We start from the raw sequence: 20,288 nt of genomic DNA on the forward strand, positions 1-20,288 counted from the left end.
CAAACTGCTGGCACCTAATTCAGCTTCTCTTGAGTAGCCCTGATGGCTGATGGGATTGTCGTAGCTGCGCGTCTGAAGGGAAAAATCTGCATCCGATGGTCCTGCACCAAGCGAAACAGCGCCCATTCGATCGGTCGATCTTCGAGAATCCAGACACAGCGGCATGCCTTGCTTGCTTGTGTGTCTGGATGGGACTTGGGGCATGAGGCTGGGATTAATCGCATTTCCTTCTGTCGATTCTGCAGGCGACTCGCTGTCTCTGATGCTTATGTCAGGCGCTCTGGTTAGCCTCGATGGCTATCCGGAACTTCTCCCTCTCCCCGTCGTTGATACCGTGACAAATATCGATGCATTGTTTCCTGATCCCGGCCAGGTGAAACTTCATCCTGGTGACGGTTCCGCCGTACTCCTTGCTGCAGAGCCTGCACCTCCATTTCTTGCCGTTGTCCGAGGAAATCATGTACTCCCAAATTGGATCTTTCTTTCTGCCCATATCTGTGTTTGTCCATTTACGCAGAATATAAATGCTTTCAACACAGAAGTACGAGACTAGGATAAGCAGATCGATACAGACTCAACGAGATGGAAAGTAGAGCAGAATCAAAGATAATACGCGTGATAGTCATTCTATTTATCTGTTTTTCTATTTTTCTATTTTGATAAAAAGTTCAAGACAGAAATTCGTTTAGTAACGCAATTTTATTTTTCTATTTTTGAAACAAAATTTTTGTTCATAAATGAGTTTGAAATAGAAATGAAAAGTAAAATTTTTCTACTTTTACATTTCTAGAATAAAAATAAGAAATAATTTTCTTTTCTCATTGCTTGCCTTTACTACTAGGCAACCACTCACCCACCACTGTCGCCACACGTCGGGGAGGAAAAAATTTTATGTCATTATCAAACGAATTTTTGTTATTGAAGTAAAAATTTTGTGTCATTATTAAATATATGTTTTTACTCAGAAACTCATATAGGAAATAGAAATCTATTTCTAATTAGAAATTGACTTATGGAATATAATGGTTATCATTTGTATCCTTAGAGTCTAATCTAGCAGCCTGGACACACAACCTGGCAGCACGACAAACAAGTCTACCCTAAAGACATCAGGCCTGTTCAAAACAAGGGAAAGCCGAAAACAAAAAAGAAAATTGCAAATACCGTTTTGAGTGGAATACCTCTACTCTATTAAAGAATCACCGATGACAGCTTGCCAATCTCAGGATTGTGTGAAGTAGCTTTGGAACCAAGAGAATTTGCGATCTTGATTGAAATGAAGGTGGTATTAAACTAGTCGGGTATTGCTGAAGTTAATTGAAATATGTGAAATTGGAAAGACGTGGGCAATCTGGACTGTATTTCAGTGGGGAAATTTCCGTCTTTTAGTCAAAGAAAGAGCGGGGGGTTGATTGGTTCTCCTCAGCTGATCAGTTCTCAAGTTTAATTTTGGGAGACTTTCGGGGTGTGGAATCGCACGGGTCATTAGAAAATTGATAGTGGTAGGGCTAATTTTCTCTCTTTTTTCCTTTTTGAAACGATAGTGGCTTACTTTGTTAGAATGAGACGACGGACTTTTGCGCAGCGGCAGTTGGTTTCTTTGTTCTGTCCGAAATTAGTGGACTTTACACGCCGACCCCATGTACCATCCGCGTGATATTTCTTGTCGTGAACATTTTATTTGCTTGAACCTTGTCCTCAGTTAACATCGAAAGTGTTTTTCGACTGGACTCTAAATAGTTCGAGTACTGCTTGTTGCACATAGAGTTGGAAAAGCATGACATTTGCCGCAGCATTACATTTAAATAGTTCAGGGTGCAGACACCTAATTTTGTCACTTGAATGTTTTTCACTAATGCACGCCGATTGACCATGACCTCAATTGGAGATTCATGAGAACGCTCCTAAAAATCATCCGAGTGGTCTAATAGCTCAAGATTATCGCAATTCTCTGGCGACAGAAAGATTGCCGTGTCAATTGCCGACAGCGTCATCAGATTGGATCTTTGATATCACGGTTTCTTGTGCCAAACAAACTCAAATCAATCCCCTTGAGACTGAAAGTGAAGTGAACTTAGCATGGCCAGCTCGGCTTTAGTCCAGTTTAAGATCAAAATCGATTCAGAATTTTGTCTGGGTGGAGAGACCTACCGTCTTTTGCCTCTAATTTCTTCTTATAGCCAATTTTGACTCGTGATATCTTATATGTTTCAGATCCAATCGAGGTGATTATTGATGATATATAAAACTCGTAGCTCCTACTCGACTAACGCCATCGATTGAGAAAATTACGTAACTCTTGATATCATCAATACTGAATGGCCGAGATTTGGTGGAATGAGTTCTCGAGATGCAATCATCACGTTTCAATAAATTGGTATCATCTGAAAGCTCTCCCCAGATTGCATCCTCTTATATCGTCCATCAAATTTTGAAACAAGTTAGGTCCCAGGTCAATTTGGTCAAACCATGAATATGTTAGGTGTAAAATGAGAATTTACATGTTCTTCAAGTTATGCAATGATACATACAAGTGGAGTCTGATGATGCTCAATGTACATAGCGCCTCCAAACCAACGAAAATTATCTAGGTCTTTGTGGGCGGCTGCATCTAGGCTTTGCCCCCTTTTACGCTAGCTTCTTTGATTGGGAGGGTCCTAATACCTTTAATTTAAAGCCAGGGAAATAGAATAGATGATGTGTGAATTACCCTCTTGTCTATATTATTACGTAGATATATCCTAAACAATAATCAAAAGTCAAGCTTTGTTACTATATATGCTTTGAAAGAATGCAACAAAGTTGGAAATACTTGATATAATGTGATTTGCATAAACTGATGTCACAAATTGATGATTGATGGTCCGGACATGCATTTTTCAACCCCTTCATACGACCAAAAAAAAAAAAAAAAATCTTTCCAACTCTGAAAAATAAAAGAAAGAGAACTTTGCCCGACTAACTAAAAATCAATATATTCTTTATTTTTTTCTCCTTTTGAAAATTATAAAACGAATGTTGTAGAATTATATTTCGCATTACAAACGCATGACATTGGACTACGATTTATGTCATTTATAGCTAGATCAAACTTGCCATTATAGTTTAATTGAAATTGGAACTATAGTTTCCTTAGCCCAATTTATTTGTATTTTTCAAAGTTATCTAATATAATTAGAACAAGCGAGGGAATTCAATGGAATTGATTACACATAGTGCAAGTGGAGAGTTACTCTTTTTCTTTTAGTTAATGGCACTGGTTGTGTGAGAATAAGTGCAATAAAAGCCCTAATGTTTTGATGGTTGATTAATTAAGTCCTAAATGCTTTGTTTTCAGTCGATTGAGTTCTAAATGTTTTGACAAAGATACAATTAAGTACTAATATCTTTGTCAATGACCTTTAGTGACAGGACAGCTCTACTCTTAAAGATTACTATGAAATGAATCATCATTTTAACCACATGAGAGATAAAGCATATGAATCTTATTGATCCATGGTTAGAGAACTCTATGTGATTTATTCTTGATTATTAAAAAAACAGTTAATTTTGTGAAAAACTAAAATGACATGATTTTTCAATGAGTTAATTTAGCAGGGAATTAGGACGAAATTACATCTTTTCCAATAAGGCTTAGAGTTCAATTAACTAAATAGGATGTTTAACACATGATCAACAACCAACCCAAAAGGCTTAGGGCTCTATTGAGTGTCGTATATAAGTTATGGCACTCAAGTGGTCGAAAAAAAAATTTATAGCACTCGTGATGTTATTTTCCCCTTTGTCATTCCCAATCTACTTACTTTACTGGCATGGTTCAACCTTGGAAGATTACAAGGCTACTAGGTTCGGGAGAGAGGACTAGACATGGACGGAAAAACCTAAGTACGTACTTGACTCATCTTGAAAAAAATGACATAAATGATCCATGAACTTTTGCTTAATGTACAATGTCATCCCTAAACTCTCAATTTGTTTAATGTGATCTTTGAATTTTAGTCCAATGTGCAATGTCGTCCCTAAAATTTTAATTTATTCAATATAGTTCCTAAACCATTAAACATGTTCATATTGTCTAAGGACTATATTGAACATTTGCCAATAGCTTAGGAATCACGTTGAATAATTAAAAGTTCAAGGACGACGTTATGAATTGAGCCAAAGTTTAAACATCACATTGCACAAATTAAAAGTTCGGGGATGACATTACACATTAAACCAAAGTTCATTGACCATTTGTGCTACTATCCTACTCATCTTCTCTTATCCATTTTAACATGGAAGGGGGAGGTGGGGGGTTCGAATCCCCACCTTCTCAAGGGGGGTTAGGGTGTAGACGAATTAATTTCAGGAGTGGGTTTTGACTCCCACGCTTTGCAAGGAGGCAAGGCAAAAGTTTGAGAGTGAGAGTTAGAATAGGAGTAAAGTAGGACCGACAAAAAAAAATAATTCATGTTTTTGTTATTTACGACATAGCATCACTGAATGAAAACAATGCGACCTCGTTTATCTGTTCATTTCACATAATCGTCTTTCTATTTAGCTTGCCAAGATGTCATAATATATATATATATATATATATATATATATATATATATTCCCCCCTTAACTCTTGTTTGTTGTAGTGGGTTTTCATATATTTGCAACTACATGTTCTTAATCTAAGAATTGTTTTTCAAGCCAAAAAGTCTTTTCTCTCTCCCTTTCTCCCTCTTTTCTCTTCAACATCTACTTCAACCTTCATCCATAAGGAGCGTTTGAACTAATCTCACCCTCCCTCCTCTTTTGTTGATTTTCTTTGCATTTTATTGTTTTTTTCTTACTTTTTCTTCTCTTTGGATTTAGATTTGAGAGTTATCTTCTCCAGTCTAAATCTCAACTAGAGAGTTTGAATTTTTGGCGTGTGCTCCTCACTAACAAAAACACAAGATCCAATTATTGGCCACCGAGTATTTTGCTTGACAAATTCTTATGGAATAAGTATGTGCTTAACTTTGCTGGTTTTCCATTGATCCTCCCTATTTCTTGGATTTGACTTTGCTTTTGAGTATTCTTTCTCATATATATGCTTTTGAGTAATGAATACAATTTTCTTTTGATAAAAAAAAGGGACTTGTTTACTAAGCTTTGCTAATCTATTGGGACAATTTTAAAGTGTCACACCTCAAATCCTATAGGGGTGAAGGGGTAACACAACTGTCCTTTTGTAAAGGACGCAGTCTCAAATTATATCCCAAATATCTAGCTACCAATAGTTCTCACAATAAGGCTTAGTTTATCAATTACTAACTAAGGCACCTAAAAGACATATTAAGAAAAAAGAATGAGCTACCACAACTCAGTAAGTAATATATTTCTTTTAAGCAATTGATCAATCACTATGCACATTTAAAATACAAATATAACACACTTTTACTAAAACCATAATTTAACAAACCTTCAAGACGAAAATAATGTAATATTTCTTACTTTAATATAATATGTTCAAAGCAAAAATATTCAAGATAATAACAAACATACACCAATGATCCAACCCATTGGTCGATCTCATAAAAATACACGTCAATAGTCTATTCCATTGACCAATCTCATAAAAACACACGTCAATGGTCCATTCCATTGGTTAATCTCATGTTACACATCAATGGTCTATCACATTGGTCCATCTTATATGAAACTACATGTGGACGGTCTATACATCAACCAATTTTTTGTTCAATATCAAACCATGGTCACTCATAACGCCCGTGACAAGACGACTAATATTCCCCCCTTGGTTATGTGACATCCTGAAATTCCAGTTTTGTTTTCAATTAAATGAATCAGGCCTTTCATCGACGCGCCTATAGTTATATTTCCTGAGTTGATCACTCAATAGATAACTAGATTATCGGGTGAAGCCATTAAGGAATTTTAATGCAATAGACTTGAGAATTTGATTAGGAACCGACTGTTCAACCGTGCTCATTCGTAGAGATCATTACAACACAGTTAAAAATCGATCAGAGATTAGAAATAGGTCAATTTGACTTAGATATGTGACTAAGTGTGGGTGATTCTACCAAATTGCAAAATTCTCATCAATCGGTAATTTCACAAAATTGCAAAATTCTCGTCAATTGGTAATAGACTGATTTTTTCTGTCGTTTTGGTATCCTATGTTTGCATTTGAAACCTCGAGATTTTCACGACAACCGAGAGTCACCAATGTGTCGAAGATGTACGTTATAGCTTGAAAATAATCAACCACGAGTCAATTGTACTAAAAATTTCTAAAAGCTACCTGATAAGTTAGGTCACACTAAAATCGTGGCAAATTGAAATTAACCACGAATTTGAATCCGATTTCAAAAATTGAAATTTCTGTCATATAACGATTTATTTTAGGATCATCGATTCATCCTCCAAAGATTTTTCTATAACCCAAGATTTTTGGCAGAAATTCAAAATGAGGCCGTTTTTGTCTAGAAAATTCAAGGGATTGTTTTTTTATCGTGTTTTTGAAATGCAAGTTGGTTTTCTTGGCGAGGAAAAATGTCAATTTGATCATGGACAACTTGGTGGGATTTATGGACTTCGAATTGAATTAATTTGAAGGAGAATTGGTAGGGAATTGAATCCAATTGAGTGGACAATGCACAAATTCGTAGCCCCCCATGGTGTGCAACTTTTGTACCCTTAGGAAGCTTGCCAAGGAAGCCTTGGCAGCTGCAAATGGCTGAGGAAGCCAGCCCATGTTGGTGGGACCTCTTAAAGGGGGATAAAGGGATAGAAGTGAGACTTGAGGGACCCTCCAAGCTTGGCTATCCCCTTTCTTCCTCCCTCATCCCTGCTTTCCCCATTTTCAGACCCTTAGAAGCTTAGAAAGTGTAGAAGAAATCGGCTAGCCCTTCCCTTGTCGCCAGCCCTACCGGATCACCACCGCTAGCCGCCGAAGCTACTCGCTCATGCGCCCAAGCCCGCGAGGCCCTGCTCGCATCCACGCCCTGCTCACCATCATCCAGCACTATCCAGCCATCTCGTAGCTCGCCAGGCCACCGTGCGTCACCATCATAGTCACCATAGTCACCGTCGAGCGCCATCATCACCTGCTGTAGCCTGTCCACTCGCCTCTCACTATTTTCGCACCAACCGGCCTTCGTTTGGCCCTCTTGGCCCAAGGAACAGAAACGAACCCCCTTAGCCCAACCGTATACTGTTTGGCTCGCTTTGGACCACTTCCAGACCTTGTAGTGCATCGCCGCTTTGGAGTTTGTCGCTCGTCTCCGCCTTGCCGTCGCTATGAACTCATCGGATTTCAAAACCAGTGAGTTTACTCACTAATCTCCACTTAAGGAGTTAATTATGCTTAAGGGTTGATTAATTTAGGCTAAGTATGATTTAGGTGGTTAGTTAGAACTAATTAGCAATTTAATTATTCGTTTATGCATATTAGGTGGTTAGAGTAGCGTAATTAGAGACCAGATAAGTTGTAGTATTTATCTAGATTGGTTCGAAAATTTTCCGAGCCCGTTTTGGTATTTAATTAGGTATTTTCAGCCTAATTTTGCATTTATGTCATTTAATTGTATTTATTTAATTAATTTTGGTAATTAATTAATTAATTATTTTTTTTTTGGAAATTATACCGGAGCCGAAGACCAAAATTTTGTGCTCATTGCAATGGTATGAGTGGTTTATTTAATTGAGTGTTGATTTGTGCAAATTGAGTGAGAATTATAATTTTGGGTATTTATTATAAAATTAAGTAATTTTGGTATTTAATTAGAAAATACCGAGCGTTGGTTTACAACACCAAAAATGTATTTATGCACTATATTAAATAGTGGGATTTTCTATAAAAAAAAAAAAAGATATTGTGTTTTGGCTCAAGCCAACCGTGTACTTACACACGATTATTTTCAGCGTGTATATTTTAACATGATGAAATTAGGCCAAGTGTGTTATTTAATTGAGGAATTGGTGTAAAGGCACAAAGTTCTTGGCCGGAATTGGTTTATTGTAGTTCATCTTGTGTGAGCATTGTGATTTCAACTTGTGAGAGCAGTATACTTTATTAGCTTGTGTGAGCAATGATCGCTTATTAGCTTGTGAAAGCAACAATCCGTATATTAGCTTGTGGGAGCTACTATCTATCTATATCATCTTGTATAAGCTACTATCTATCATCTTCAACTTCTGTGAGCATGGTCGATGTTGATGGTACCGGATAGATAGTATTGAATTGATAGATAGTATTGCTTGGATTGAACGATTGTTGGATTGGACAATCGTTGGTATTGAATGATTGATTGGTTGAGGTTTATGAACTTTATTGACTTGCAAGAAGGAACTGAGGCTCAGGTGAGTCACCTATCTCTTGTGTGCATAAGTAGCCTTTAGGCGTATTTCCTTCCTAGTCGAAGTTTAGGGAGTAGACTTGCTGAGATGTTGTCTCACCCCGTCGTGGGCGAACATTTACAGGTCTTTAGATGGCTGTACCTCCTAAGCGTTTTGGCTAGCCGAAGAAGGTCACCAAGCAGATCTCTCAAATTCCCCTTCCTGAGAGCCAAGGAGCCTGGGTCTACGAACTCATGAGATCCATTGTCTGGGTTAGTGCGGGTCTATTCTAAAAGGTACCCCATCAATTCAGATCGTGGTATCATTACGGGTGAGATGGACCTAGAGAAGGCCCCCTTCTAGAGTTTGAGATTCCTAGGTTGGTGCTGGAGATCGCTTTTGGCAAGGGTATGACTAACCCTCCTAGTGGCTCAGTGATAGACTTGAGTTTTCTGAAGCCAAAGACCTCGAAGTATTCGGTTGAGAGTTCGAATGCTTAGAGAATCTGTAGCCCCTCTACCCTTTTCGGCAATGTTTATATCGGCTAGTATTGTATATGACTTAGTATGATATGTATAAAGGTGTGATGTGGTTTTCCAAAACGTGGCTCTACTTTTTCTATCCCATCTTCGTGTTGTTTTGGGATTTAATTATTCGCTTCCACATGTGCATTAAAATGAATGGGTGGGCAACGCATCCTGGAACATCATAATTTAATCGACCACCGAGAGATGGGCATGTGCTCGGAAGATTGGGGCGTGACAGGTTAGGTCTACACCTATTTTTAGTTGATGGCGTGGCCCACAAAAATATCCTAGAGTAGTACACGCATACCCACAAGCCTCTTGCCAGGCTCATAGCAATCCTAAGCATCAATCCCAATCCATGACAGCCTCCACAATTCACAAAGCCAAACCAAAGTATATATCATAAATCAATTTCACAAATCAAAACACATAATCTTTCTGCAACCTGGCTCATTCACCATAAATGCTTTTCATAAAACATTTCTCAAGTCATTTTAAAACTTGTTTCTTAAACCGAAATAAATTCTATATATATTTTCACAACACATTTCATAAACCAAGTTCACAAATCAACATATATACATATAATCTTTCGCAACAACTTTCCAAAAACATTTTGCAAATCATTCACAAATATCAAATCTTAGTAAATGTTCAATCCAAATTCTATGCAATAAAACATACTTTCAATTATTTATGATACATCAAATCTCCATAACTTTCAAGACATGAGTTTTCAAACTCATAGAAGAAATAGTATCACTCAATTGGGAAAGTCGAAAATCAACCACAATGATCACTCGAGTTGACATACTCGAATTCCTAACAAATAACCGAAAAACAATATCAAATGACCAAGTAACACAATATTCTAATGAACGACTCAACTATACTACACATATTTTTCGATAAAACGATACCTACATGCCAACGAAAAGCTTGCCTCTAGCAGAACCCTATTGTTGTCCATGAGCCGCGTTAAATTTCATCACACCGTAACTTCCTCCATAGAATTTTGTTTCAAACTGACTTATAGTCCTTAGAAAGCCATTTAGACATACTATAAGAACCCCAACTTAGCTGCCCCAAGCTCTTGCCAAAAATGACTGAAATTCGGCTCAAAAGTTACTATTCGTAACATTATCAAAAATGCACGCCAAACTTGAAAATTCCGTTCCAGGCAAATCATAAGCTTAAATTGAGATCCGTAAAATACTATAGCTTCACAATATCCTAAACTATCGGTTCTATAAAAATACACTGCCTGAAAACTCCCTAATCAAACGCAGCAAGTCATAATCGACCTAAAACCGAATTTCCAGCCCTAATTTTGACAATTCCTTCAAATAGACGGTTAGGGGCCTCGATCACTTACCAACATTGCAAAATGGATATAAGTCGGCTTAGCGAGTCATATGGATCATAAGCACACAAGAAAATTTTCACCTTCCTTCTTTCTTCTTTCTTCTTTCTCCTTTTTCTTCTTTCTCGGTGAGCTCCTTTTCTTTCCTTTGTTTTTGCTTCGACTTCTTCTCCTCTTGTGCTTCATTGCACAAACTCAAATGAGAAGAGAGAAAGAGAGTTGGGCTTGGCTTTTAAGAGACAGGGGTTGTTTGGGCTTTTATTGGGCTTGTTGTTACATAAAGTGAGTTGTAGATCATTTAGAGCTTAAATGGGGAAAAATCTATTTTTAGGCTAAAATTATATAGAAGTGAGCAAAAACCGTGAATTGTCTTAAATCTTTTGAAAAATGCGTGGAGGGCATTGCCGCATCGCCTCTAGTATGTTCAATCTAAGTCCGCACCTACCATTGCATGTCCTCTAAATACACATTATCATATTGGGAAAAAATATCAAAAAATTCATAAACTTATTGCAATTATATTAATTCAATAATATATGTTTCAATCGTGCCAATTTAATTCTAAATCTGTTCACATTTTATCAATTGAGTTCATTTTGCCAATTTTAACTGAGAATCATTAATGTAGACATCAGCCATCGTTTGTGATATGATAAGGAAAAGCAGTTGAAGACTTGCAGCCTCAATTCGATAAGATATGAAGTTGTGCAGGAGGGGCATTGTCATAACAGGACTTGCTCAACCAGACTCTGGATTTGATTATGTCAATCGGTTCTTCAGTCCAAAACTAGGGGTGAACGAGGATTGATGTATCTAATTAATCGGCTGTCAAGTGACGTGCAAGAAGGAATTACCAGTTTCCTAGTTCTTGTTCACTTATTGTTTTGTCGATGATTCGTTCATGTATTGACAAGACTGAGATAGCTATCCGGATCAAAGTGCCAAGGCTATCTCATTGTCGATACACGCCCATGATGCAAAATGCTAACTGACAAATGAATTTTCCAGGATCACGTGTGCGGGAGTGCAAACTGTTTTCTGGCGCCTTATTGGAGCAAAAAGCTGAGAAAAAATGAATTCGTTGTTTATGCTGTAATCTCTCTCTCTCTCTCTCTCTCTCTCTCTCTCTCTCTCTCTCTCTCTCCCTCTCTTCATCCCCACGCCCAGGCGCTTATTTGTGAGCAGTGCATCTGTGGTTGCTCAACTTCTTATTAGTCCATTTCAATAGAATTTCACGCGTTTCCTTAATCAGCTTTGTGCATGTGTTGAGTAGGCATCGCCTAGAGGAGGAGTCGTGAACGTGTGCCTGGACGAGCAAAACCAGAGAGTCACGCTGCGTGGGAAAGCTGTAACTGTAATGACGGGTTCTATTCTTGTTTAAAAATACTTCGAGCAAGCAAGATTCGTCTTGTAAACAAGGCACAGGGCGAGATGGAATAAGTATTCTGATGGCATGAATTCGAGATTGTCAGTTGTTTAATGCTGCAGACCATAGCTGAGATTCTCAGTATGCTTGGAGCTGTAGCCTATGTAGCATAATCAAAGAGACGACCGAACAACCATTTATCTCGCTCTTGCTTTTATGTATTTGAGGGACAGTGCATCAATCACTTTGTCTCGTTTATGTGCTATCTCTGTATTGCTGCTCATACGGTTGATAATATCCCTTGTTGTTGGTCGAGTTTCTCGGAGAATGTGCACAGGTCAAGACTCGAGTTGAGGAGTCCCATGTCGAAGAACGACGAGATGGTCGAGTTGCTTATGATCCTGGTTGACCATTTGAAGGGGTCGAATCTCATTCCCATTTAGGAACTCGCACGTCGGCTTCTGTAAGCTCTAACCAACTCTCAGCCACAGGAAAGATGATCACGTGATCCTACGCGAAGAACCGGTTACTTGTATCAGTTTCCTGTTGACCTTGCATTAGGCCACTCGAATTATGTCAGAGACTTCTAAGAAAGCTCCTGATCCATCATTTATAACAGTCGCGGCTAGGACAAACATTAAGCGGCAAACCATAATTGACAGTTTCCAAACAACACCGTTGTTCAGGTGCCGAGAAAGGAACAGGAACAAGGGTTACAGGATCGCTCGATGGCTAAACTATAGCTGGTCCACAACACTCGATCCCAAAGTACAATAGCAAGGGTTGATGTCATGGGAAAACATATAGACAAGTAACTAGACAAAAAATTCGTTTGAAAGTAACGCAATATATATTTTCCACCTATTGAAGGACGAATCTAAAGGGATTTTAGAGCACTTTAATTGAGTACGATATGACATTTCTTTTTCATATGATTAGTCTTATTGAAAAAGAACAAACACTTTTTCCATAACTTCTAAACATGTGTAAAAAACACGTGTCAATAACATCACTACTCGTAGATACCATCAATAGGGTAGTCTATTGCTAAAAGGTCGCATTCTTTTCCACAAGTTCTCAATTCATCAATTCGAGGCATGTCATGAGCGAATTTTTATTTGTTTTGTGCTTCAAACATTTACTATCTCATATAGAAATCTCCAAATTTCCAGCACATTAGTGAGAACTAATTCCGGCTAATACAATTACGAGTGAATTGAATAGTTATAACTCAGGTAAAACATTTAATAATGGACGTGGGTAGGGGTGTGCATGGTCCGGGTGGACGGTTCCCGATCTAGAACCAGGAATCGCTTGCTAAGAACCGGTTCCGAAAAATTGGAACCAGGAACCGCCCGCTAGTTGCATGGATCCACCCGGGAACCGGACCAGACCTTCCCATATCTATTTATTTTGGCTCTCCCAACCATGGTAGCTTTATTCTCCTCAAGTATTAGCGCCACGGCGGTGGCGGCGGCGGTTGCAACCCTCACGCCCCTTCCGTCCCAACCACCAACAGATCCCTTCCCATTTGAACCTTTTCTCATAACAGAATTCACCAACCTTCAATCAGCATTTTCCGAAGATTTACTAGTCTTGTTCAAACTTGCATAACTTGCTGCTGCATTTTCGATTGAAGTAAAGGTAGCTTCTAACAATTTATAGGACACTAATGAGTGGCAACGAAGAATGAAGAGGAAAGATACACTACCTGGAACTTTTGGTCCTTGTGTGTTTTCGGTAGTGTTGGATGGCTCGGAGAAGCATTCAACAGCCAAGATCAAAATGGTTTGAGCAAACACTATGAAAAACAACCACACAAGAAGCTTTGTTTTCATTTTGTAACCTCTATGTGCGCACGCGTGCGTGTGCGCGTGTATGTCTGCAGAGTTGAGCTAGAAAAGAGCGAGTGATTTAGTGATTTGCATGAGAGAAAGCGAGAGAATGCTTCAAATACCAGAGGGCTTTAGAGAAAGATGTGCAGTTTCTTTTTGCTAATTAAGAAAGATTGCGTTGTCGGCTCCACGGGATAATATTTTTGATAGAAGTATCAGAGAGAATAAACAACTATGCTAGGGGGGAAAATGAAAAAAGGTGTGGAGGATGGCCTAGTGATATGCTGCTTGAGGGAATTAAAAGAGAATGGTCCATAATCGGTCCGGTCTGGGTGGGCGGGCAGGCGAATCCGCCCATGGAACTGGGACTAGATCGGTACCCACCGATTCCCATAAATTTGGAACTAAGAACTGGACCGGTTCCCATAAATTTGGAACTAGGAACTGGACCGGTTCCCTTAAGAACCACCGGTTCCGGGCGATTCCGGGTCCGATTCCAAGTGATTCGGCGTGAGCCCCGGTTCTTTTGCACACCCCTAAACGTGGGACCATCATGACATTGCATATTATGTATAAGTAACACTGACACCAATACGCGACATGGAACAACACAACATGATATGCCAACACATCATTTTTAAAAAAATAGAGAATTTCAACACGTTGAGATACATTATATATTAAATGTGTATTTTTATATAAACACAATAAATTATCATTTTTATGATTATTTTAATCAAATTAATTTAATTCAAACTCACAAATAAATAATAATAATAATAATAATAATAATAATAATAATAATAATAATAATAATAATAATAATAATAATAATAATAATAATAATAATAATACTAATAATAATAATAGAGCTTAGATTGATATTAAACTAAAAATATTAATCCATTATTTGTTAATATCATTCATTGTTTTAATTTGACAAATTTAACTCCGTTCTAATAATCTATAAAACTTGTATGAAAAAAGTAAACAATCCACAGTTTAGACTCGCGTGTCAGAGTATGTCGGAAGAGAAAAGAAAAAACAAACTTGGAGAGTGAAGTTGGAAAATAAGAGAAGAGAGGTTTTTCTTCTTTCCCCTTTATTATTTTTATTATTTTTATTATTTTTTACATATTTATATTTTGACCTTTCTTTTATTAAAAATTTTAAAAATTGACCCAGTGCATGTTAGAATTCTAAACTTGCATGTCAAAATTCCGAAATCAAGTGCTAGAGAGTGTCAGAAGAGTTGATCAGCTATTGGAATTACGTGTCGGAGTTCCGAACTCACACATCAGAATTTCGAACTCGAGTATCGAAGAATGCTGGAAAAGTTGATCATATATCGTATTTTTCAACACATATTAATCGAGTGTAGAAAAGTGTTTGACATGTGTCGTGTCCGACAGAATACAAAGACTTCTTGAAAGTGTCAGTGCTTCGTAACCTTTGTTAGATGCGCTGGTTACTTTTGACTTGTCAAGAAATAAACAGAACTCTTAGATGACGCTTAGAATGAGGTATGAAAGACAGGGAGACCTTTCAGGTTGACCTCTGCGGTCATGCGACGCTAGCTGCTGCGCACACTCTCTTCACATCTGGGATGGTAGATTCTGACACCATCGAGTTTATGACATTATCCGGAATTCTGACTGCCAAAAGGGTTCCCGAAACGAAGTCATCCCACATTTTGAAGATAAAGGTGGTGATGTGCCCGGGATATGGATTGAATTGGATTTTCCTGTAGTCCCGATCGCTGAAGATGATGCCGAGCGGATTTCATGTGTCTCCAAAGTTCTCAATGGCACTTCCATTGTTGAAATCAAGAAGACAGCAAAGGGCGACTATTTCATAATTCCTCAACTGCGACCTGATCATTTTTTTAAATATTAAAAATTAATATATTATTATAATATAACCGGTCCAGTTTTAGTGGACGGGTGGGCGGATCCGCCCACAGAACTGGGAACCGGACCGGTACCCATTGGTTCCCATAAATTGGAACCGGGCACCGAACCGGTCTGGGTGGATGCCCATGTGTTTTGGTTCTCTTGTCTCTCAAATGGTATGTAAATGAATGATGTTCGATGGCCTCATCATTTTCACGTCTTGCAGGCATCGCCCAGAGGTGGAGTAGTGAAGGTGCACTTGGACGAGCAGAACCAGAGAGTGTCATTGCGCAGGAAAGCTGTAACTGTAATGAGGGGCTCTCTTCTTGTTTGAATTTCTAGCGCTTCTTCATGTTTCTGAACTTAAAGCACGTGAAAATAACTACGTGAGAAGGAATTGAAATAAATGAGCTTATGTTGTGGGTTCGATGGTACCGATGGAGTAATGTGAAATACATGAGATCGCGTCCTTTCCTGTATGACAGGTTCTTAATTTGCTTGCAGTGGAGAGTGAACTGAATAAGTGTTGAACGGATCTGTTGTTTCATTCCCAGAGGACTCTGTCTGCAGAATTCTATCTGCAGAAGAAGCGCATATTTGATTGACATAAGTGTTTATCAGCACGGCTGGGAAAATAAACAAGTGGCTAAAAGCCTCCATTGGACTAAGACATCAGCGACGCACAGTTTCTGTTCCCGTAGAAACTAACGTCCTACAAATTCGCCTTCGAGTAGTAGGATGGCCGTGTCATTTCCTATACTTGATGTGGAGTCGGGTTGTGAATTGCAGCTACACTAACACGTACATGTAAGTTCGCACATGAAAGTTTCTGCTCTCATCGACAACTGGTCTATGAGATCTGTAATATTTTTCAGTGCGGACGGTACAGTTGACTTAGTAAAGCGAGTCTTTCTTATAATGGCAAGTCTAGATGTGAGTCTACTGATAATCTTGCAAGCAAACAGAACACAAGAAGAGCTTACGGCAAATGAGGCTTTAAAAGCTCTAAAGGACCTTTATGGCCTGAAAAAAAGAAGAAGAAGAAGAAGGTGAGCGAAAATAAAGTAGTCTACGCCACGCAAGTCCAGCCTTGTTAAGGCGATCACGAAGCAACAAAATATGAGGCTTAAGCAGGGCAATAGAAACTTCGAATAAATCAACTGGAGATCGTGACAGACATCCTGCCGCTACGCTTTCTGGTCCAGAGTTGTAACCATTGTTGCTTGGGCGCTGTGATAGTGAGCGCATCTCCTCTCATGACAGCAGTAGAGTCGCTTGCCCTAACATTCTTAGGAAGGACCATCTGGATCTTATTGTTTGCCACTTCGCTCTGGTTGCATGAGATACAAAGCGACTCGCCATCAATGATCTCAACCTTCAATTCGTCCTTCCTCAGTTGTGGAAGCTGTAGGCGAATGACATAGTCGGTTGCAGTCTTTTGGCTCTCGACCGACTCATCAGGAGAGAATGGATCGCTGTAAAGGAAAGAGCTCGCTTCATGGTCATGCCATTCCATTCTTATGATACGAATTAATCTCTTTAAGAGCCGGATTCGAAGTGGGCAATCCATCGGAATGGGATTCGCAGTTCTTCAATATGGAGTCAGCAGCTGTGTTGAGAATACATACACAGCTGCAGTCTAAGGCCCCTGCACTCTTTAGGGCAAGTTGGCAACCTTGTAGTTGAGTATCTGATTCCCACTAAATTAATGAAGATTAGTACAAAGGACCGTAAAGATTTTAGAGGACCATGGCCACCTCTTCTGAAATTTTAAGGTGTCAGATCAAGGCGAGTGTTTATATCTTTAAGGACCGGGAAAGATTTGAAGTCAGAATCTAATGCTCTCATACCTTGTAGAGATTGTTTGGCACCATTATCTACTTTTTTAATAGTTATATAATCGGAGAAAAACATGGTTTAATATTTATATATATACTACCAAGGACTAGGCCAACTTATGATCTAGTCATCTACGCATCATCTCGCATTGAAGGAAAGCTTGCTTTAATTTCTCATTCTAAGAGATGAACACATAGATCAATTTAGCTATTAAATTAGGTCCACCCTATTTCCACCCCTTATTGGCTCCCGACACTTCCTATAATTGACTACATTAATCATTGCGGGACGCATTCTTGATTAAATATTATTACTTGTCTTTTTCACCCTTTATTATTGGCTCTTGACACCCGCTATCACATTAAATTAACTACATTATCCCTTTATTTCTTTATTTTTGTTCAATTTTATTAAAAGAAAAACTCACCCACATCACTTTCAAACAATTTTTTTTCACCCTAGCCGATTAAGCCGATTCATCCACACTTGCTACATTTTAACATTTCCTTCATGTTTCTCCTCTTCAATCCCAATCCACAACAACCTCCACAATTCACAAAGTCAAATCAAAATATATATCATAAATCGATTTCACAAATCAAAATACATAGTTTTTCTGCAACTCGGCTCATTCACCACAATTACTTTTTGTAAAGCATTTCTCATGTCATTTCAAAACTAGTTTCTTAAACTGAAATAAATTTCATATACATTTTCACAACACATTTCACAAACCAAGTTCACAAATCAACATATATATATATACATATAACCTTTCGCAATAACTTTCCAAAAACATTTGGCAAATCATTCACAAGTACCAAATCGTAGTAAATGCTCGATCCAGATTCTATGCAACAAACCATGCTTTCAATTACTTATGATACATCATATCTCCATAATTTTCAAGACATGAGTTTTCAAACTCATAGAAGTAATAGTATCACTCACCTGAGAAAGCCGAAAGTCAACCACAGCGATCACTCGAGTCAACACACTCAAATTCCTAACAAATAACAAAAAAAAAAAAAAAAACAATATCAAACGACTAAGTAACACGATATTCTAATGAATGGCTCAACTATACTATGCCTATTTGTCGATAAAACGATACCTACACGCCAACAAAAAACTTGCCTCTAGCGGAAACCTATTGTTGTTCGCGAGCTGCGTTAAATTTCATCATGCCAAAACTTCCTCCATATAATTCCGTTTCAAGCAAGCTTATAATCCTTAAAAAGCCATTTTGACATACTATAAGAACCTCAACTTAGCCACCCCAAGACCTTGTCTGAAATGACTGAAATTCGGCTCAAAATTTACTATTTGAAACTCTGTCCAGAATGCACGCTAAACTTGAAAATTCCGTTCTATGCAAATCACAAGCTCAAATTGAGATCCGTAAAATGCTATAACTTCACAATATCCTAAACTATCATTTCTATAAAAAAAATACACCACCCCAGTCAACGTAACAAGTCATAATTGACCTAAAACCTAATTTCCAACCCTAATTTTGACAATTCCTTTGAATAGATGATTAGGGGCCTCAATCACTTACCAACATTGCAAAACATATTTAAGTTAGCTTAGCGATTCATATGAATCATACGCACACGAAAATTTTTGTGGCACCCCTCGAACGGCCTCCGATCCGTTGGGATCGCCACAGTGCGCTTACCTTTCTCATGTCCTGATAATATCTCGCTCTGATACCATAGAATCATAATAGGTCCATAACTCCTGGGGGTTTATATCTTTTAGATCGGTCCTTGCACAGAAATATGGCAGAAGCATATCCATCAACTCCCCGTCCTGAAATTAAAGCGATGCACACCAACTAAAACTTTTATAAGTTAAAGCCGAACACTTTTATTTACATAAAACTAGATGGACATTTTTAGTCGGTACACCAAAATGACATAGTCTTCTATACTCAGCTATACTTCAAAAGATGACCGACATCTTTTGCAACAGTTGTATACTGAAAGTCCATCGATCAATGTCAGCATCCAAAAGTTCATTCATTTGCTGTCCTCCTCCTCGCAGTCATATCCAACCATTCGGTCCATTTGCTGGTAGTGGTGACAGCAGAGACATCTTATCTAGTCTGAGATGTTAGTCCCCAAACGGGGTGAGTACAATCACTCAGCAATAAAAGATTCATCAAGCTATATCAAGCAGTACCATCAATATCTAGACTCTTGCAGGATAGACAAAATCAGGTAGTCGATGGATCAATTTACATCAAAATCATGAAATCATTTAATGCAATGGCGAATGCAATTTCAAAAGATTTAGATGCATCATGTCCAGTTACACTAGTTCCGATCATAGGGTCAAACTGTTATGACACATCCCATTCCCTGGCATGCAGTTTAGTCCCATAACCAGACCACATGCACTCTTAGTAGAACCATCATTTTTAACATTCGAAAGGTTTCATTCCCCTAGAGGACCAATGTTTGCATCATTTTGGGATTTCGCACCCAACCCTGGCATCGCAGAAGCCTCCGGCACACACCTTCGGGCATTCGGCACACACCTCCGGGCATCTCGCACCCCACTTGGCATCATGAGGAATCGCTGGGGCTCGCCATGAAAATGGTTACTCCTGCCTTCTGGAATTATGTACCGACATACCACTAGGCATCCCCGGAATTACGTATCGACATACCACCGGGCATCCCCCGGAATTACGTACCGATATACCACCGGGTATCCCGAATCTCCCGGGGAAAAACCTTTGGGCATGTATTCAAAATACAACCAAGCATCCAAAAGACATTGACTCATTCAAACCTCTGGGCATCCCGACTCTCGGGGCATCGTTGACCTGAGGGTCCAACGGCAACAGTTAACATCTTAATTTCCAAAAACACTTTTCAATGCAATGACAAAATGTCTCTTGAGTCTCTTCACATCTCAATATTGCATGACATGTCAATGCCAGTATCATCATGTCACATAACAACCCAAGATGCATTCACTTTTGAAATCAATTGAGCAAAGTCGAAGTAAAACAGCTTAAAAACCAAAATGTGCAGCTTTAATGAAAATTTCGAAATAACTCCTAAATGAACTCTGAAAGCTTTGAAATTTTGATATGTTATACATAAGACCTAAAGGAAGAAATTTCATGCAGGA

At 38.5% G+C, this 20,288-nt stretch overlaps 1 protein-coding gene across 1 annotated transcript; it reads right to left on the reverse strand.

The window, feature by feature from the left end:
- Positions 1–16,458: 16,458 nt before the first annotated feature.
- LOC120291863 (17.6 kDa class I heat shock protein 3-like) lies at positions 16,459–16,818 on the reverse strand. The gene has a single exon (XM_039309620.1). It carries the CDS (start codon positions 16,816–16,818, stop codon positions 16,459–16,461), a length of 360 nt encoding a protein of 119 aa, XP_039165554.1.
- Between the last annotated feature and the right edge of the window lie 3,470 nt (positions 16,819–20,288).

Source organism: Eucalyptus grandis, chromosome 3 (genome assembly GCF_016545825.1).
Source record: "Eucalyptus grandis isolate ANBG69807.140 chromosome 3, ASM1654582v1, whole genome shotgun sequence".
NCBI lineage: Eukaryota > Viridiplantae > Streptophyta > Magnoliopsida > Myrtales > Myrtaceae > Eucalyptus > Eucalyptus grandis.